Source organism: Hippocampus comes, unplaced genomic scaffold (genome assembly GCF_001891065.2).
Source record: "Hippocampus comes isolate QL1 unplaced genomic scaffold, H_comes_QL1_v1.1 scaffold85, whole genome shotgun sequence".
NCBI lineage: Eukaryota > Metazoa > Chordata > Actinopteri > Syngnathiformes > Syngnathidae > Hippocampus > Hippocampus comes.
In genome coordinates, this window is record NW_017805540.1 from 1,575,740 (window position 1) to 1,595,674 (window position 19,935).

At 43.4% G+C, this 19,935-nt stretch overlaps 1 protein-coding gene and 1 long non-coding RNA gene across 4 annotated transcripts in view; one reads left to right on the plus strand and one right to left on the minus strand.

The window, feature by feature from the left end:
- Positions 1–8,350: 8,350 nt before the first annotated feature.
- LOC109521354 (histamine H3 receptor) lies at positions 8,351–13,951 on the plus strand. 3 transcript variants are annotated; one of them, XM_019879185.1, is made up of 4 exons: positions 8,351–8,743; positions 9,870–10,036; positions 12,824–13,419; positions 13,492–13,951. In XM_019879185.1, exons 1-4 carry the CDS (start codon positions 8,500–8,502, stop codon positions 13,577–13,579), a joined length of 1,095 nt encoding a protein of 364 aa, XP_019734744.1. In that variant the 5' UTR covers positions 8,351–8,499; the 3' UTR covers positions 13,580–13,951. The 3 variants fall into 3 exon arrangements, with proteins under 3 accessions (XP_019734744.1, XP_019734745.1, XP_019734743.1); XM_019879186.1 differs by having other exon boundaries at positions 13,495–13,951; XM_019879184.1 differs by having other exon boundaries at positions 12,824–13,951.
- LOC109521355 (uncharacterized) overlaps positions 13,214–19,935 on the minus strand; it is a 12,906-nt gene continuing 6,184 nt past the window's right edge. Inside the window, exon 3 of the long non-coding RNA XR_002169337.1 lies at positions 13,214–13,288. This is a non-coding gene — a long non-coding RNA (uncharacterized LOC109521355). The remainder of the gene's footprint in view (positions 13,289–19,935) is intronic.

The window sequence follows — 19,935 nt, forward strand, 5'->3', positions numbered from 1 at the left end:
CTTGACTTCCCAGGCCAAAGTGAACTCCTGCCACGAAGAATAAAAATAAAAATAACGGTAGCATGAAGAAGAAAAATAAAAAAATAGGAAAAGAGAAGAAAATAATAGAAGCGATAACAGAAAATGGAGAAACGTAGTGACAATCTGGAGAAAAGTGGGTCGAAGATCGGCCAGGTTAACCGGCAGCTGAGAAGTTATGATGTAATTTACACTTCAAAAACTTGAAGCCATTCATTGACGAATGTGATTGCACTTTAGTTTACATATTTAAATGTTCAGATATTAAGATTTGAATGAGGCAAAATAACATGCTTTTTCTCTCAAATATATTGTTAGAATCATTTGTAAACTTGAGTCTTGAAAAAGAGGGGGTCAATTAAAAATTAATTTGGGGTTCAAAAAGTCTTTTTTCAAACTTGAGTCTTGAAAAAGAGGGGGTCGTCTTATAATCAGGGCCGTCTTATATTCGGGCCAATACGGTATCTATTGGAACCAGCTGAACATTTAAATATTTCATCCCTACCATTTTCTGAATACATTGGGGAGGAAAACTCACTCTTAACAGAGCCCACAAGATAATTGCTCAGGATAGACTTTTAGAGACATCCGACAATTAGATCTTTGCTGACAGAAATGGTCAAATTCATCCTCTTGTGAATGTATTCCTTTCCACAAAGGTGTTATTCAATATGTGCCCAATCTAATGTTTGCGCCCACCAGGTCAGAGAAGGTGCACCATGCTGCGTAAAAACACACTTCACAGTATCCTTTTAAATGTCAGGCAATGGACACACGCGGTTATGGGTCTATTTTCGCGACGTTTAACAAACACCTCAAAAGATAGATGGCCGCCAGCATCTGAAAACGGACTAATGGGGCATTAGACTCGACCAAAGGGTATTTTCATCTGCTCTGAAGCTAATTAGCTTCACTGCCTTTTTTGTTAATACTTTGGTGCCATTCATCTTCTATACAGGGCCATCAGTAAAACATAAATACGACTGACCTCATGTTACGAATGCTTGTTTGTCGATATGTGCCGAGCGACTGGCTGGCGACCAGACCTGATTCTTGCCCCACGTCGGCTGGCATCGGCTCCAGCCCACGCGCAAACCAAGTGACGTGGTATGGAAGATGGATGGACATGTGATCTTAAGAACGGTTAAGAACTAACTCAATGTCAGACACTGATTGACGCACACCCATCAAATCAGGTCTGGCAAGGGGCAAGCAGCTCTCTGTTCAAGTTGCTACTAATTAGCATGGCAATTTTTGTAAGCTGTCACACTTCTTAAGCAAAGGGGATGGAGTGTGAGTGCTCCGGAGCGTAATCCCTCACAAATGACAAGATAATGGAGGCAAAGTGAAGCCACCGCATCGAAAGGAACCAGGCGATAGAATCCCCCGCAGGGATATTTTAGGGACGGACAAGGGGAGAGGGAGTAGGACTGGGAGAGGCAATGAGGGGAAGTATGAGCAAGACAGAGTATTCTGCTCACAACGAGAGTGGGAGAAAATTATTTGACTCCTTGCGAATGTAAATGACCCTGGAGGAACGTGAAATGGGTCTGAAAGTCCGTCTTTCAACACTGCATCGTTTTGACGTTGTAAAAGTGGATGGCTACACACTGATCAGACAAGCAAGAGCTGGAATTGAACCTCTGCACTGTGGGGTTGACGTGCTAACCACTGGACTACCGGGCCGCAGGTTATACGTTAAAAAAAAAAGACGCTTTTTTCATTTTCCCACCTGTGTACACACCTGGCAATTCCCTCCGCCTGCATGGCTCTGTTTCTTTACTTCTTCCTCAACTCACTTATGGATGTAACGTATTTGAAGTCCTCCACACTTGCTACATCCTCCCCCTCCACCCTTCTCATTCATGCACATACAGTATATCCTCTTACTTTGGCTAATCTTCAAATCTCTCTTTTACCTGTGCGCCTCCACCTCATCCCTACTTTCGCTATTGCAAAAATCGAAGGTTCTCAAACTTGAACCCTGATGCACTCCCACCTCTATCTTAAACTCCTCTGTCACACCTACAGCACACGTCAACACTGATCTGCTGCCCTCATATGTGTCCCTGTACTACTCTAACATACTTTTCTGTCACTCCAGGTGCCCTCATGCAGTACCACAGTTCCTCTGTGGGTACCCTGTTGTATGTTTTCTCTAGAGCAGGGGTGTCTAACTCCGGTCCTCGAGACCCTATCCAGCCCATTTCACGTGATCCTTGTCCAACAGACTATGAACGTGTTCCTCATGTCGTGGCCAGCGAGTGTCTACATCAGGGCTGTCAAACTCATTATTGTCGCAGGCCACTTTGGTGTTACGTTTTCCCTCGGAGTGCCGTTATGACGGTGAAACCAAATAAATGTTTAATCGACTCATCACGTTATTACACAACAAATTGATGGATTACCAGTTTTTAAAATCAGTCAACTATAAAAGTTTGCTCTGTTATTGTTCAAGTGATTGTAAACAGGGTGACAAAACAATCGCACGTTTTTTTTAATTGCACCTGATATTTTGGTACAGATTTTAGCAGGTATCATGCAAGTTGACGCGCATGATTTGCTTTTGCGGGCCACATAAAATGACGTGGTGGCCCGGATCTGGCCCCTGGGCCTTGAGTTTAACACCTGTGGTCTACATTGTGGACTGAGTAGCCCAGTTGGCTTCAATCGCTCAAAAGATGACAAACACATGGAAAAGTTTGACACGTCAATCTCGGTGATGAATTTTGATGGTCCACCAAGTGTTGATAAGTGTGTTGTCATTCTATCGCGTCGATAGTCGTTTGTCACTGTCAAAACAAAGCCTGTTCCATCCACTGCCATCAGGACTGAGGAATCTCTGGGAACCTAATCGCTATAAGAAAATGCTTTATGGGCCGATGTTCGATTGGTAAATAGACTTAAATGCTGTAGTGCTCAAAAGGCAGCAATATGCCTCTAATATCTACAGCAGAGAAAAGGTACAATGGATTCAATTATACGCATGAGGAGACCAAATTCGATAACTCCAAAAAAAAAACGAAAAAGTCAAGCTATCTAGTGAATCACCAGAATAATTATAGACAGAAATACAACAGTACTGATACTCAAGTGTGAGCACCCGAATAACAATTAAGATAAAAGACCCGTGTGATCCATATTGCGAACAAAATATTTCTTTGGCATCCATCTTCGCTAATTGAATGTTTCGAATCAATAGTGCGCTTGTTTCTGGAGAGCCTCGCTGGATGCCCTTATGAAATGAGGGTGGAGCGCAGCGATACATGGATTAATGAAACATTTAACGAGCTCACGTCATGACCGGGGCGCAGCCACAGCACACCCGAAGTCAACGAAATGCCAGCAGCAGGTAACAGATTGTTGGGACCGGGAAGTCATCCGAGTTCGCTTTGGCTCCGACGTGGCGACATAAGCATGGAAACTGTGACCAACTTTGAAGGCACGAAGCCACTTTGTCTATAACGCTTGAAACAAGAGATGAGATGATTGTTGTCTGATATTGTCCGATTCAAATAATGCCGGGTGAGGTACAATTGAAATGTTTGCATTGTTTCATTCATCTGTTTAAAAAATGTTTTCTAATGCTGCAGTTCGGTTTTCCACTCAGCTTCGTCCTGCCACTCGTGTCCAGCCACAAGGGTGTTTTCATATTCTCGGCAGTTTGCTCATATTTAATTTCCTGATTTCTTTCAGTGTTTAATGGTTCGTTTTTTTTCCGCCTTTCTGTTCTCCTCAGCCACGTTTCCCAGAGTGCTGCATTGTTTCCTATCGTGGCGAGTTAATTACCTGTCTTGGTTTGTTACCTTGAATCTTGTTTTTTCGGCACTTATGTCAATTTAGTGTATTTGGACTATTTCAAAGAGCCCCAGTTTTCTGATTTTATGTTTTATGAATTAAAAATTCCTGCACTCCTGGCCTCTTTGCTTTTCTGCACCTGGTCCTCCTCACTCCACCACGCAAACCCTGAACCATGAAACTATGACTCTTTCTTAACTTGCCATGACCACTGGGGGAGCTCAAATACGCTTGGGCCCCGCCGGTGTCAGGCCAGATAATTGACTTTTGGGTGTTTTTCGATTTTATCTGAGAGTTTTTTTTTCATCCACATTCCCCCCCTTCACCATATAGAATATATGATGCATGTTTTTTGATGTTTTCTCAATTTTTTTTTTTTTGTGGCGGGTGGGATTATAATTTTTTTTCAGATTAATCAAAGGGCCACTCAAAGTTTGGCCCGTGGCCCCCCACCAGTTTTCTCATCCTTGATCTAGATCACAGGTGTCAAACTCAAGGCGCGGGGGTCACATCTGGCCTGCCACATCATTATATAAGGCCCGCGAAAGCAGCTCAAAGATGTCAACTTCCATGATTCTTTCTGAAATGTCTACCAAAATTTTAAATTGTCATATGTAATAAATAAGAGATATATTCCAAGTATTTTCTTGTGACCAAACCACTCAAGATAGTAACTTAAACAACAGTTGAATCAACAGTTATTCTTGACTTCATAATATGGTTTCAGCCATAACAACCCACCAAGTGAAATGAGTTCGACACCCCTGGTCTAGATCATCCCACAGTGTGTCAACTAGCGGAAAGGTTTGAATATAATTAATTAAATTAACCAATAACATCGGTCTTTTTTCCCTAACAATTTTGAGACTGAAAGTGGAGATTTTATAACATTGTGTGGCTGTAAGTGATACCAGCCTAGAAGTAGACTCAATGATGGGGAAACAAAATATATGGGTGATTTGTAAAGAGAAAGCCTTGCGCCCCCCCCCCCCCCCGACAACCATAAAAACCGAGCCCCGCCACTGGCCATGACATGGCTGCTTCATGATTTCTCTTCTCCCATACACAAATGATTACCTTAAGGCTACTTTGACATGTAATATAAATGTGAACACTTGACTCGATCAACATTCACCAAATGTCAAGATTCCTCAAAAGGTGAACCAGTCAGTGTGGCCAATGTTGGGTCCTTCGCACATGAGCATTACGGTTGTCACTTAATTGTAGCTGTTATTTCAGATGGGAAGGGCGGGGGTGGTTAAGCCTGCTATTATACGACGCTATCGTCACTACCCCAGAGCAACAGCCACATGCAAACACTTGAGTGGTAAAATAATGGAATGCCACAGCAGGCTCAGCGTAATCAACAACACTACAAACGAACCCGCTGGGCTTTGTTTCAGAGTGTCCTCCAAAATTCAAATGAGTCACTTTTCTTGTTTTATTCATTTTTTTTCAACTCAACATGTGTTGGACATGCATTATTCAATCATGTCACACACAGGCTTTCATGTCTGAAAGTAGATTGAGCCAACTGCATGCTCACTAGGTTGCGTTTCCATTTTCAGTGTCAATTTAGAACTGCAACCCACACGTGCATGAGGACGACTGAGACGTCTTCCAAAGTGAATGTGCACTATTATTTTCCATGGAGGCGCAGTTTTATGCCACGTATCAGCTCCTTTGTTACATATCTGAATGAGTGGCATTTGTCTCTGAGGCCTTTTTTTTTCCCGAAGCCAGATGTTTTGACCTGAATACTAAATCGCATGATATGCTTTATATTAGCTGCCATTAACCTGATATGAGACCTTTCTTTTGGTTGCTCTTTCTGTACATCTAACATAATTAATTAAGAAGAAAGGGGTGGGGGACCTTTGTCCCGGCATCAGGAACCATTTTATCCTCAGAAGGCCAAACTAAATTGATGGTAAAAACAAAACATTAGGTTGTACAAATAGGTACATGCATTGCATGCATTGTCGCGACTGAAAAGTACACTTTAACGTTATCTGTCCTCAATTGTATTTTTTTTCAATGCTTGTTGCGAATAAAATCTGCAAATTAGAATCTGTGCTGGAATGAAAAAAAAAAATAAATTCTTGTATTATTGTGATGCTCCCACCTTCCCCCCCGCACCTCATAATGTGGACACCTCTGTGAGCTGAAGTTGGCATGTCCTATTTGGCCGAAAATAACAGTAATTCTTGCCGGGCTCCTTCAGCAGCTTGCAGTGCAATGTGTAGTGTTTTTCTTTTCTTTTTCTTTTTTTTTTTTTTTTTTTGGACCTCAGCTGGAGGATCGGCGACAGAGAGTCAGAATGCAAATAAGGCAGACAAAGCCTTCTGCAGAGGAAAATACAAATTTCAGTGGGTGGACCTTGTGTGAGGCTCTGTGCATTTTCCAAAAAGATTTACATTTTCAATCCACACTCCTTGATAGGAGAAATAATATTTTACTCAACAACCATTGTTTTGGACTTCAGCCTGATCAAGTGCTGAGGTATTGCGCAATATGGTTACTATGTGTGTGTGCGTGTGTATTCTCAGAAATGAATAACCATTCAACTGTGTGTGCCAACTGGGAATTCAATATAAAGTCTTTGTGAATGTTTTTCAGCGGTGAAAAAACTGAACACACCGCTCAATGGCTACATCATCGCGGTGACTTGCAGCAAGGAAATTGCAAGTCCCTATCTCTGTGTACGAAAGCATCTAATAATCAGGTTTGCTCCTGTGAAGTCTCTGTTCGTGGAGGCAGGTGCACGACTAATTCACTCTGGTGATATCTGTAATTAACTCACGTTTCCATGCCGTTTCCACTTACAGCTATCATTGTGGGGTTTGCTGATCATGGAAAATTAGACTGATCATTCATATAAAGGTTAATGTGGGACTAAAAAAAATAAGCCATCATTTCCCTGCAGTCTGGATAACGGCACTTAAGGTGTTGCGTCACGTGGCTATATATTATAAATTAAGTATGCGTATCTTGCCAAGAGTTTAGTGGGTCATGCAGTGTGGTCGAGTAAAGAGTTTCAGTTTGGCTAACACAGCTCTGAATAGATGGTGTAATAACATACAGCTAGATACTCAATATACATCCATCCTTCCATTTTCCGATCCGTTTCATCCTCACAAGGGTCGCGGGGGGTGCTGGAGCCTATCCTAGCCGTTGTCAGGCAGTAGGCGGGGGACACCCTGAACCGGTTGCCAGCCAGTCGCTGGGCACACAGAGACAAACAACCATATGCTCTCACACTCACACCCAGGGACAATTTAGACTGTTCAGTCAGCCTGCCATGCATGTTTTTGGAATGTGGGAGGAAACCAAAGAAACCAGAGAACCCAGAGAAAACTCACGCAGGCCCGGGGAGAACATGCAAACTCCAGGGATCGAACCCACGACCTCTACACTGTGAGGTTGATGCGCTAACCACTGGTCCGCCCACTGTGTACATACAAATGCAAATAGGCAGAAAAGAAGGAAGCTGAAGGTAGGAGGGAAGTATGCAACAAAGGAAGACAAAAAAAGTAGGTTTCATTGAGGGAAGGACCTACAGAGGCATGACTAAAAAGGTGGTCTGAGGGGGATAGAAGGGAAAGAAACAATCTTAGGTACATGCTTGAGTCAAACTTATTCAGAGGTGTCTCACGTAACTTTTAACTTTGGGGTGAAACCCACGCAGGCACAGTGAGAACATGCAAACTTCACACAGTAATGCCGAGGCCAGGGCCGGAATCGAACCCTGTACCTCTGCACTGTGAGGCGGACGTGCTCGTCGTTCACTGTGCCGCCTGTGTATATATTTATGAGTGTATAAATGTATGTAGGCACACACACACACACACACACACACACACACACACACACACACACACACACACGAACACACACATATATACATACATACATACATACATACATACATACATACATACATAGATTATATTGGTTATCTCAAGAACAAAAAACAACAACAAAAGACTACGTTTTAAGTTAATTTGTATTTAATTAAAAAAAGAAATAAAATAAAGCTGCAGACCAAACAGTACAGTAGAATAACTGCAGTCAAATGTACACATGAATCTATAATTTAAAAAAAAATGTAACCAATAAAATAATGACACTCCAAAGTTTGTAAGTAAATTTATTTGCACAGTCAAGTAACATGAGTGCTTATAAAAATATCGATTGTGCATGAAATACATTAGAATTGATCAGAAAAAGCAGTTCAATACAAACACTTGAGCGGAATTCAGCGCTAGGGTGCATGGACAAATTTCTGTCCAAAATTTTGGGGTGAAATTGCATGAACGTGAATAAATTTGAGATAGATAATCGGCATAACATGAGACTACATCTCAATTTTATCAAGTGCTATTGTAAGGAAAACCTAGGTGGGTGTGTTTCAAATAGTCGGTCATTTGTGTCTCCTTACTTTGTTGATACTCCCTGGCGAAATCGCCGGATGACACCAGAGCGACCGCTGGGACTCGAGTAACCGTCCTCGGGCTGCCGCGTCGGTCGAGGTCGTCGCCCACTCTTCGCTCTACTCGACGCGCTGGTCTTGACACATTCCACACAACTTGGACGCATTTGAGGATGTGCGGCTGGAGGACAGCAGTGCACCTGTTGCCGCCTCACCGTCACCTCTAAGGAAGATTGGAAGGAAGGAAGCGAATGGAGGAGCGCAGCCAGTCCAACGCAAGCGGGCGTCACTTGGACGATGGCCGGGCGAGAGTGCAAAGTACCTTGGCGTTTTCGGGACCGGTTTTTGCCATTCTAACGGTGATGATGGTGACTGTGGTGGTCGTGACCGTTTTGGGCAACGCGCTGGTCATGTTCGCTTTCAAAGTGGACAAGAGTCTGAGGAGGCAATGTAATTACTACTTTCTGAATCTGGCGATATCGGACTTCCTTGTCGGTAAGTACACCTCAAGTCGTTTCTTTTTTTCGTTTCTTTTGCTTTCTGACACTTTTGCCACTTTATATAAAGCTATCTTATTCAACCCTCACATCCTCTTCGGGTCAAATTTGACTCGTTTTGACATTTGACATCAATATAACTAATCAAAACGGAATTCTTTCTTGGAATGTGACGACTTTTAACCCTTTCAGGGACAGCGGTTACTACAACGGAGAGTTTATCGTGTTATCAGGTTTCAGGGTGCGTGAAAGGGTCAATGGAGTGACTTAAAGTACCCCAAAATTTGACTGACTTCTATTAAAATACATTTTAGATTTGTCAGTGTGTGTTAAATAAATGGAAACTGTGGAACAATTTTCATTACTCCAATGTGTGCATTTTTTTTTTAAACGGGACAGTGTAACACTATTCAAAATAGCTTGAAACAGACTGTCTGGGGTACCATCACATTTGCACAGAAACATGCAGTGTTGTTCTTTGAAGGGTCATGGGGGGAATCTGGAAACCGTTAAACTGCATAACAATGATCATCAGGGGCGTGCAGAGAGAGGAGCCAACGGGGCGGTGGCCTCAGGCATCCACGGTAAACGTTTGGGGCATGCATGTCAGCGATCGGTATGTTGTCCACGATTTGGTATGTTGCAAGAATTCTGTTGTGATATGGGGGGCGGGGCATCAACTTCGAACTCTCCCCATGTCACAGAGTTGCATAAAATATGAAAAATAATCTTTCAGAGAAAAGGTAAAGCATAATTAAGGATGATTATCATCCATTTGTCAGTGTCAGCTTAGTTAGAAATACATTTTGAAAAGATACAGATATAGTTCATGACTTGAGTGAGACAATTATTTTGAATATATTTTTGGTCAAGGTCAAAAGTGACCCGGAAGGTATTCATTCCTACAAAATGAACAGTAGAACACTATACGATATTCGCTATACCGTTTAACAAAACTGTTTTAGTTATAACGATGGTCCAAAAGTATCGCATTGCTTCTTTTCAGGATTCTGCCTGCGCTTTCTCTTGTCCTCTGTTTTTATGTTTGCAGTCATCAATTTCGTAGCATCCGAAACAAATTTTCCTTCGGGATAATAAAGTTCATCCCATCCTACCCTACACAGGAGCGTTCTGCATCCCCGTGTACATCCCTTACATCCTCACTGGTCGGTGGACGCTGGGCAGGGGAATGTGCAAGCTGTGGCTGGTCATGGACTACCTGCTGTGTTCCGCATCCGTCTTCAGCATCGTCCTCATCAGCTACGACCGCTTTCTGTCTGTCACCAGAGCGGTGAGTGCAACTCCCCCCTTTCTCTGATCCTGGTTGTCATAATGAAGGCCTTTGTGGGTACATGAAAAGATGAGCTTGCTAAAGGTTAAATACTTTACATTTGCATGACAAAGTAGTTTAAAAAAAATCCGTGCAACAGAAGTTTATGTGTGTGAAGATTATCTGTAACTACGCTATAGCTCTTCAAAGATTTTGTTTTATTATCCGTATTCAGCTTCTTTTTAACCTCGTGTGACAGTTAAGAAAGTTAAAAAAACATGATGACATGCAATTCCTAAATCATTTTGCTTAGGTCACAAATCGAACTCACACAAATTGGAATGGATTGTGTTTAGTCCGAGAGGTTTCACTGCAGATGCCCAACTGCGTTCAGTCGATAGCTTCATTCCTGACTGGTCAGTGTGCCAGGTTAGTGATGGGGTCAGTGACACCACCACCACCTCATTTTCCCAAAGCCCCAATTGAGCCCATCTGCACAGGTTAATCATGGCTGACCCAGCTTGGCCCTGTGCCACTTCCTACAAAGAGTTTCTTTGCTGTGTGAAAAAACATCAACAATAAAAAATGGCTTTGGGAAAGAAAACACAGAAAATAAAACCGTGCTAAAGTACAACCACACCATTTTTTTTCAAGAGGCTGCAGTGATTATTAACGCTCCACTCACTCTTGTGAGTCTCCTCCCGGAAACCAGATGGTGTAGTACTAAGACTGACCTGCGAGGGGCATTATAAGGCCACAGGGTGATTGGAGCTAAGAAAGAGGAGTTGAAGAAAAAGAAAGCACAAATGCCGCTTTCTACCTGTGCCCATCTAGTAAGAAAACGGCGCTTTGCACTCGACCAGTGGTTTTTAACCTTGTTAGGGGTACCGAACCCAACCAGTGTATATGCACATTTACCCAACCATTCATTAGTGTAAATTAAAAATGTGATTTTTATTTATTTCTTTTACTAATTCAAGTTATAAAAAAACGCATTAACTCATTCACTCCCAAAGACAAATTTATGTCTTTTCACACGCCACAGGTTCAACCCAAGACGCTTATTTTTTTTCAATTTTTCCAAGACTTAGGGTAAAAAAAAAAAAGGGTCTAGAATTGGCTGGTACTGGATGAGTTATAAACAGAACAAATCTTAAATAAAATTTCAAGACATAAATTTAAGTTTTTTTTTAAATTGTGCACAAAATGAAGCACCCAATGATGGCCAAGCGGGCGTGTCATAACTAATTGACATGTGGAGTTGGGTGTGTCTTAACCTCCATGGCGGAGGCTCCGTCGAACCCCTGAGACGAACCCCTACGGTTCAATCGAACCCAGGTTAAGAACCACTGCACTAGACTAACGCTGGGCACGAAATGTGACTTCCTCCCACCTTTGCCCCACATACAGGATAACAGCAAGGCAAGCTTTTTAGACACCCTTTTGCGGACCTTGATTGGAAGGAAAACCACGCACATTCAGTTCGCTTTTTTTTTTTTTTTTGTCACGCGTGTCCCCAACCTAAAACGTGTTGATTTGTCCAAAACCCTCCACATCCCCATCGAAGCTTTTATTTTTTGGGCCGCGTGCAGGAAGAGACTGAATCCACGTCCACAAGTTGCAAAGCCAAATTGGGGCGAGACCCGGCGTAGTTAGACAAAGGCAGCGTTCTCTTCCCTTTCACGAGCAAACACTTTTACATCAGAGCGCTGAATACAAATAACGCCGCAAAGAGAGAAAGCGGGAAGCTCTTCTTTAATTAGCCAGCTTTGATCATTGAGGTCCTCCTCCTCCTCGCGCAACCGTCGTCCTCCCAACGTGGAGAGATGAATCGCGTCAGAAGCAGGCCACTGGCGGGCCAAACAGCATTCTCTTAAAAGCCTGCCTCTGTGAACGCCGGCGGACAAAAGGTCGTCAGCAGTGACACGGCAAAGTGCGTCTTTGAAAGGGAAAGATGGAGTCAAATTAGATGCGGATTCTTTCTTTTAAATTTGGGTGAGAGGTGAGCACAGTGAGAAATGTTCACTTCAAGGGAAGGCAATTCTGAGTCGTCATTAAGCATCAGAAATGATTCACTGCGTGGAGGGGCAATATTTGACTTGGGAGACAATGATTGGTTCAGTTGGTGAAAGGAAGACTCCCATTTAAATGGTTGACAAATTTTTTTCGACATAGGATTTTTGTTTTGTTTCATTTGAACGGTTGTACGCACTGTACGCGGCAATATTAAGTTACGGGTATTATTTTAAGATGGTGTACCCTTCATCCAACTGAATTTTGTGGCTGTGGTTAATTGTTTCATAGGACAATCAAGGAAAATTTATTTTGGTTTGTACACAAACTGTTGTTGTATAACGTCGTCCCTTTGGAGAGATATTGAAATAATGTTGAAGGAAAAATGATTTCTGCTAAAAACGAGGTCGAGCTTCTGCGATATTCTTGGCGACTCATTCGCTCCCAAAGACGTGTTTGTGTCTTTTCAGACTCCACACATTTAATCCCAGGTCCTTATTTACATTTTTTTCAAGATGTTTTAGGAGTACGTTGGAACGTATTTGCGACTACGTTTGAACGTATTTAAATACATCTGAATGCACTGGAACGTACTTTCAAGTATGTTTGCACGTAGTTGCCTGTCAAAATATTTTTACTCCACATTAGCAGCTTCAGGCTTCCATACAATCACAATATTGAGGGGCGGGAAAAAAAAAATCACTATTTGAATGTTTTTTTTCTTCAAAATCGTTCAGCCCCGGAACAGATAGCTGAATGGCTGGAAAGTCTCATTTCTGCCATTGTTTGCCGCAGGTGAGTTACCGGGCCAGACAAAGCACGTCTCATCCCGCCATCATCAAGATGACGGTCGTGTGGGTGCTGGCCTTTCTCCTGTACAGCCCGGCCATCATATTCTGGGAGCTGGCGGTGGGCCAAAGTCGGGTGCCGAATGAAGAGTGCTTTGCCGAATTCTATCACTCCTGGTACTTCCTGCTATGCGCCTCCATGCTGGAGTTCTTCTCCCCTTTCATCTCGGTGGCTTTCTTCAACCTCAGCATTTATCTGAACATACGCCGGCGGAGGCTCCGCTGCAGGGAGGCTCAGCTCAACCTTCAGCTCAATGAACCCGTGTCGGCGCAGGGGGAAGCTAACCCCTTTTCCCACACGTGGGGCACGGGAGGCAAGCTGGCCGTGCGAGGCTCCATCCACTCCCCGTCCTCGTCTCCCAATTTGGGCAAACTGGATCCGTCGAGCAGCAGGGCGGCCCAACCTAACCGTCTGTCCAGAGATAAGAAAATTGCTAAGTCGCTGGCCATCATTGTGTGTGTGTTTGCCATCTGCTGGGCACCGTACACCCTACTGATGATCATCCGTGCCGCCTGCAGAGGGCGATGCATCCCGCATCACTGGTATGAGGTCACCTTCTGGCTCCTGTGGCTCAACTCTGCCATTAACCCTTTCCTCTACCCGCTGTGTCACAGCAGCTTCCGCAGGGCCTTTGCTAAGATTCTGTGCCCAAAGCGGCGAAGCTCCACTCGCCCTTTAGTCGTCCTTCGAGCGGGCCAGTGACCAGCGGACGCTCCCCAGCCGACAGCCCAAACTGTGAAGTATTCCAAACGTAAACGTATCCAATCGGCGGCGTGGTCTTGCGAGTGTGTCAATATGAGAATAACGTGCTATCTTGCACATGATTTATGTTTTTATATTCACTCAATGTCTGAAATGTTTACAGTCGATAAGACAGGTGCCACGAAACGCAAACACGATTAAAAAAAAAAAAACTATTGAATTTTACTTCTTCCTCAATGAATTGCTTATTGTGTCTTGCAAACATCCGCCTGAATTTTACATGATGAATGTATTCGCATCAAGGATAAATGTTGCTATTGCCGCGATGTTGCCATTAAATCAAGTTTGATGTGAAATCTATCTATGTGATCATAAAAAGCATATCCCCCCTGCCCCTGCCTCTTGCTTTCGCCGTTATTACTTTTCTGAAGGACTACAATAGCATATCATGAATATCCTGACACGATAAAACAGAAATGTTCTCCTGCCAGACAAACACATTTGTCACTTGGACTGCATCCTCACTTGTACTCTTCTACCCGTTTACATTTTGCATTTACAATAAAATAAGTTGTGAAGCGACACCAATAGGGCAAAAAAAAAAAAAAAGATTTACATTTATGACTATTCTTGTAGCGTTTAACTGTTGGGGCGGCTGTGCGTTTGTTTCTTGGTGCCACTAGATGTCGCTATTTATCTTTGCAGCTTTCAACGTTGTGGAGCGCTCCACAGCTTCGAAGCATCGTTGACCCAAATTGCTCTCTGGCTGACTGCAGCGAGTGTGTTTGAATTAACACTTCAATGCAAAGTAATAAAAGTATTTGCAGCAACTTCTTGAGTGATTTTTAGCTTCGGGCATGCTACGTCAAATAATTATCCCCGAGAGGAGAGAAAAAGGTACACATTTCCATGAGAAGCGCATCTAGTGTTTTTCATTTGGAGAAGCAACATTGTATTACTGCTACAGACTTTGAATGTCATCATGCTTGAAAAGGAGCTTTCGATTTTATTTTTATTTTTTTTGGAAGACAATACATAATATTAAAATAACACCATATTTTGTGAATAGATGCTTACTAATACTTCATCCACATGAAAGCAGCTAGTAACAGTCATGAATGATCTCAGTTCAGAGATGTTAACAGATAACGATTGAGTCAATGTGAACTCTGCAGATGACCGAATCAGCAGCACTGAAGCACGCAACGTTTATCAATGAATTTCATGCAAGGAGACTTAAAGATTTACAAAAAAAAAAAAAAAAAATGTAGTGAACAAGCACCCGGCTTCATCTTCAAAGCTGATCTAACATGACACCTTTGTCGTGGTAAAAGCGATGGCATGAAGGGGGCTTGGCTCGGTCTGCCTTCCTTCATAATTGTCCTTTTTATTGAAACTTGTTTCATCTGACATGATTTGAGTACAAATAAAGGCTTCCCCCTACTGCAGTTGAGCAAACAAAAACCTCTTGGCCACAGCTCGCAGAAATACACATTAGAATGCCTAATTTCAACATGTCGATTTCAATTTCAAAATAAATAAATAACGTGGTACCTCCGACCCATGATTTTATATCAGTGACCGCCACAGTGTTTCCCAAATTTCATGAGACAAAGCACTTTTTTTTTTGTTGTTGTTTTTGAAAAATCTCAAACTGCCAAAGAAAGATGGTCATGCAGGGCGTATATATTGAAAATGATGATCATGTATTAATTTACTCAGCGTGACGTCTGGCCCTGTTGAGGTGAACACGTCATTAAAAGAACAGAAAAACAGTTTTCGAAGGTATTATTCTGATGTAGGAGTGGTAACGTTAGTTCAGAGCACCTATAGTAAAATAGCATTTCATTATTCTGGCTGTCACTATAGATCACTGGCATAGAAAGATGGGCAAAGATCAATGATAATAATTGGATTATTAGTTGTTTGGATATTGCACACTTTCACGGCACACAAATGCACAGCGGTTGAGAATCACTGCTCTATTGTGCTCATTTTACCATAATCCGTGCAATTTTTAATTTTTTTTTCTCCAACGTGCAGGCTGAATTATTGTATTCAGCTTGATAGATTCCAGGAGTTTTGTCCAAATGTAAACTCACTGGAGCGGTAATTGCGCCATCATGTTAGATAGCGGGGGGGTGTTACATTTTGCAGGTGCCAGGGTCCCACGGGGTACTCTCATTGTTCAAATTGTCACATCTGGGCCCCTGGTCAGGTGCTGGGAGGACAAGCACAACTGCTGGGACCAGGCCTCTGCACCCCGCTACTCGGCCAGGGGTGTGTGAGGAGCGACCCACCCTTATGACCAAACCGGAAACCGGGGGGGACGGTGGGGTGCTCAGGCCCATTTCCCGAGGGATGACAGCGCTGTATTTATCAGCGCAATTGAGAGCCGGGCTTTAGTGGTGAGGGTGGGGACACTTGCACTGTGTGCAGTTATACCAGCGGGAGAGCCACTATTGATTTTGATGATAGATTGAAATGTCATGGCATGTGTGCCACAGCGCTAGGATACGGGCTGAGGCTGCGCTGGGAATCGTCCCAGGGATTTTCTTTGGAGTGCTGTGAAAAACATGGAGGAAAAGGTGTTAATCTGGTGAACATGCCTGCATGCTTACGTTTCAGAATCCCCCCCCCCCACCCACCCCCAGCCCTAATTAACAGTCACTGGTTTTATTGGGGGGGGGGGCTTGGATGTCTGTATCTAAGAGCCGAGGCCCCTAATGGAGAGCACCTGTGCCCTTTAAGTTTATAGAGCTGCATTAGAAGAGAAGCAGCCGGCGATCAGACGGAAAGGGGGAGGACTGTGAGACAACCCCTTGAGAATATCTAAACTCCTTTGTTCGAATGACCTAATGCTGAAATCAGCCCTCGTCTAATCTTATAAACAGCGCGGCCTTCAAAGCAGACCGAAAATAAAATGAAAGAAATGTGAGCGAGCCCGATGTGAGTTTCGGGATGACACGACATACTCCGAGCATTGCGCACGACAAGGCCGTGACCGATCTGTTGTGGTATTTGGCACTCAAGTGAACAGACGCAACCGCTCCTCCTACTGCAGGTCAGAGCACGACCACTTTTGAGGCTGGAGCCCCACTCAAGCTATTGCGCTCTTCACTTTCTCTTAATGCAAAGCGCCTTTCATATTTCATGAGTACTCAAAAATAAAATCTGTACCCCGCCCCTCCGCTTTCCCTTTTCTTGCCACTTTTTTTCTACTGCAAAGCATTTCCTGACTAGAGATTAAATAATTCCATCAGAATCCTCTTAGGATGGGTTACCAGCACTTGGCAATTAAACAATTACATTTAATCAGCATGGGGCGATGCTTCAAGTCACCCTCATTTCAGACGTTGATTAAAAGCAATTCTTCAGTGGTTATTGCTGTCGACGCCGGCAACTCGGCTCGGGTTTTCTGCCGTCTGTGCGGCGGGGTCAGGCCGGATAGCAATATGGCAGGTTCAGTGGTTACGGTGAGGAGGGGATTGGAGGGGCGCCGTGGAAGGGACGTTACTGCCCCTTGTGGGTAAAGCGGTAATGGCAGACCTTCTATTGTCGCTTAAGTCGAAGCTAGTTAGATTACTTGGATGCCTCTTGACCCTCTGGTAGAAGAGACTCCGGGAACAATAGAATGGAAGAGGAGCCTTTTTGTTACAGTACGCTTGTGGGAGGGCAGATTCCATGTGAGGGAATGTGTGTCTATCCCAGGGGTCGGCAACCCAAAATTTTGAAAGAGCCATATAGGACGAAAAAAAACCCCCAAAAAACAAATATGTCTGGAGCCGCAAAAAAATAAAAGCCTTCTATAAAACTTACAATGAAGGAAACACATGCTGTATGTATGTAGGAGACTGGACTGTCTCAGAATCGTTTGTTATTCATTCCTTGATTTTTTGTTTTGGTGCATTATTTTCGCTTTTCTTAGTGTCAGTGAAGTGATCATTAATTTCTGTTTTTCGGAGGCTGTCTTTGAACACGTCTCGAGTTGAACGAGAAGAGAGAAGGCACGGAGTCGGACGCAGATGTGTCTGTGTTTGTCGAGACTGTTAAAAGCATAAATAAAGTGTACGTTTTCAAAAACCAACACCACAGCTCTCCTTTTTCGGAGCTGCAACATGTATCTATATCTATTTGAGCTATATTAGCCTACTATCAAAATCTTTTTCCATTTTCAAACATTTTTTATAAAGCTCCAGGGAGCCAATAGATGTCGCTAAAGAGCCGCATGCGGCTCTTGAGCCGCGTGTTGCCGACCCCTGGTCTATCCGCAGTGTTTATGGTGTGTGTGTGTGTGTGTGTGTGTGTATATATATCTACCAATCCATCTATAGATGGACACACACACACACACACACACACACACACACACACACACACACACACACACACCTCCTTGCAATCTAAGTGCACAACACTTGAATTCAAAACACTTGTGTGTCAGCTGTACATCATGTTTGAGTGCAAGGCGGCAAAGTGCCGGAGCCAACAAAGCTTTTCCCTCTCCTTTCTACACATGGAGCCCAGGTGACTCTCTTTTATAAGGCGCCCCACTAACTCTCTAAGACGAAATGCCAGTCCAGGCCTTCAACACGGAACAGCTTTTGGGGAATGGACGCGGCCAGGAGGATAAAACGTGAGTCGTCACAAGCTCACTCAGCACACCTGCTGATTCAAATGAGACTCAATCGCAGAGCTGTCACATCTCTCCACGGTGAAGAATGATGCAAATGCTGCACTTGAGTTCAATCGGTTGCGCGGGTGTACCTAATGTTGTGGTCAGCGATTGCCTATCTGGTCATTCGATTCAGGCAGCAGAATGACAAACAATACTTTTACTGTACATGAAGCAGTCAAATATAGATAAAAGCTTTCACCAGAGCGACAATGTAGCACCCCCCCCCCCTTGCACAGCATCATAGCAGCACTGTCGCAATCGTCTCCTCTAATGACATTCCTCTAGTACCTCCTTGCCTCTGCAAAAATCTCATGGGGGAACCACTACAAAAAGTGATAATTACATGAAATATACATAGAGAATAAAGGGGGCATGTTTACATAACCAGGCCCATAAATATCTGACTGAGAAGACATTGTTCCACGTCTCCTTTTAAGCGGATCTCCTTGGGACGCCATTTTAATGACATGATGGCTTAAAGAGATGCCTGCTACGTCTCGTTCCATATTTAATTAACTTTTACTTGTTTTTTTTTTTCACACCCCCCCGTTTCTCTGACGCACTGAGGAGAGACAAAAAAACCTGAGTAAAGAAAGCGCAAAGGAGGCAAACACAGGCGAGATAACGGGGAGACAATAACAAATAGCTGTGAGTACAGAGCAGGAGGCTGGGGGAACATGAGCAGAGACCTTGTCATACTTTTGTGAGATGTTTACAATACAAGAGATGCAAAGGCGGGTGGGGGGGGCGCACGGAGGGAGACACGGTTGGGTGAAGAGGGGCCGCTGAGGGTAAAGGATGAAAAAAAAAAAAGATGGCGAGGATGAATGGGAAGCTCGGAATTAAAGGGTGCGATTGAGACAGACGAAGTGAGAAGTGGAGTGCAGGGAAAGATGGGATGCAACATCACACAACGCCCCCCCCCCCAAAAAAAAAGGGACTTAGATCAAGTGAAACCTCTGGTTGTACAAAAACGTTATGCGAGACACCAGCTACCTCATAAAACTTTCATTCAGTGAGCATTGTTACCAGCCAGTTAGTTACCGACAAGCTTCAGCTGTTTTCTAGTGTGACGAGCACACATGCCGATTCTCTCCTGAGTCAGTAATCGCCTCCATGGCGGCGAATAAGCAACACTTCACTTCTGAAAGGTATCGTTCTCACAAAGGTGTGATGAGAAGAAGCCATATTCTTTGGCAAGCTAACCTAACGTGTCATCGTGCAGCACTGGAATTAAGTGCTTGGTTGATCGTGTACATTTTTCAAAGAGGTCTGGCTGGAACTGCGTTAAAGTGGAGCGAATCCAACTTGGAAGCGCAAAATAGCAGGCAATGTAAGAGGTACCTGGAGAGAAAGGTATACAAAATACTGCTACACACCTATTTTAACAGGACCGGAAATGAGCCATTGTGCTGTACATCAACCGGAAGGAGTGGCCTAAAGGATCCTAAAGGAGAAAATACAATTTAGTGCTATTTACAAGAGAAATAAAAAAATATTGATTTGTATAAAAAGGAAAACAATTGCTCATTCTGTATGTTTTTATCTTTCGTCATAAAACCCCTACTTCAGGTCCCTGGGATTAACCTGCAAAAGCTACTTTCGAAAGTTGTTCCTCAAACGAAGTCATTGATTTGCAAAAGTGCTCCTTAAATTCTTAAATTAAAAAAAAAAAAAA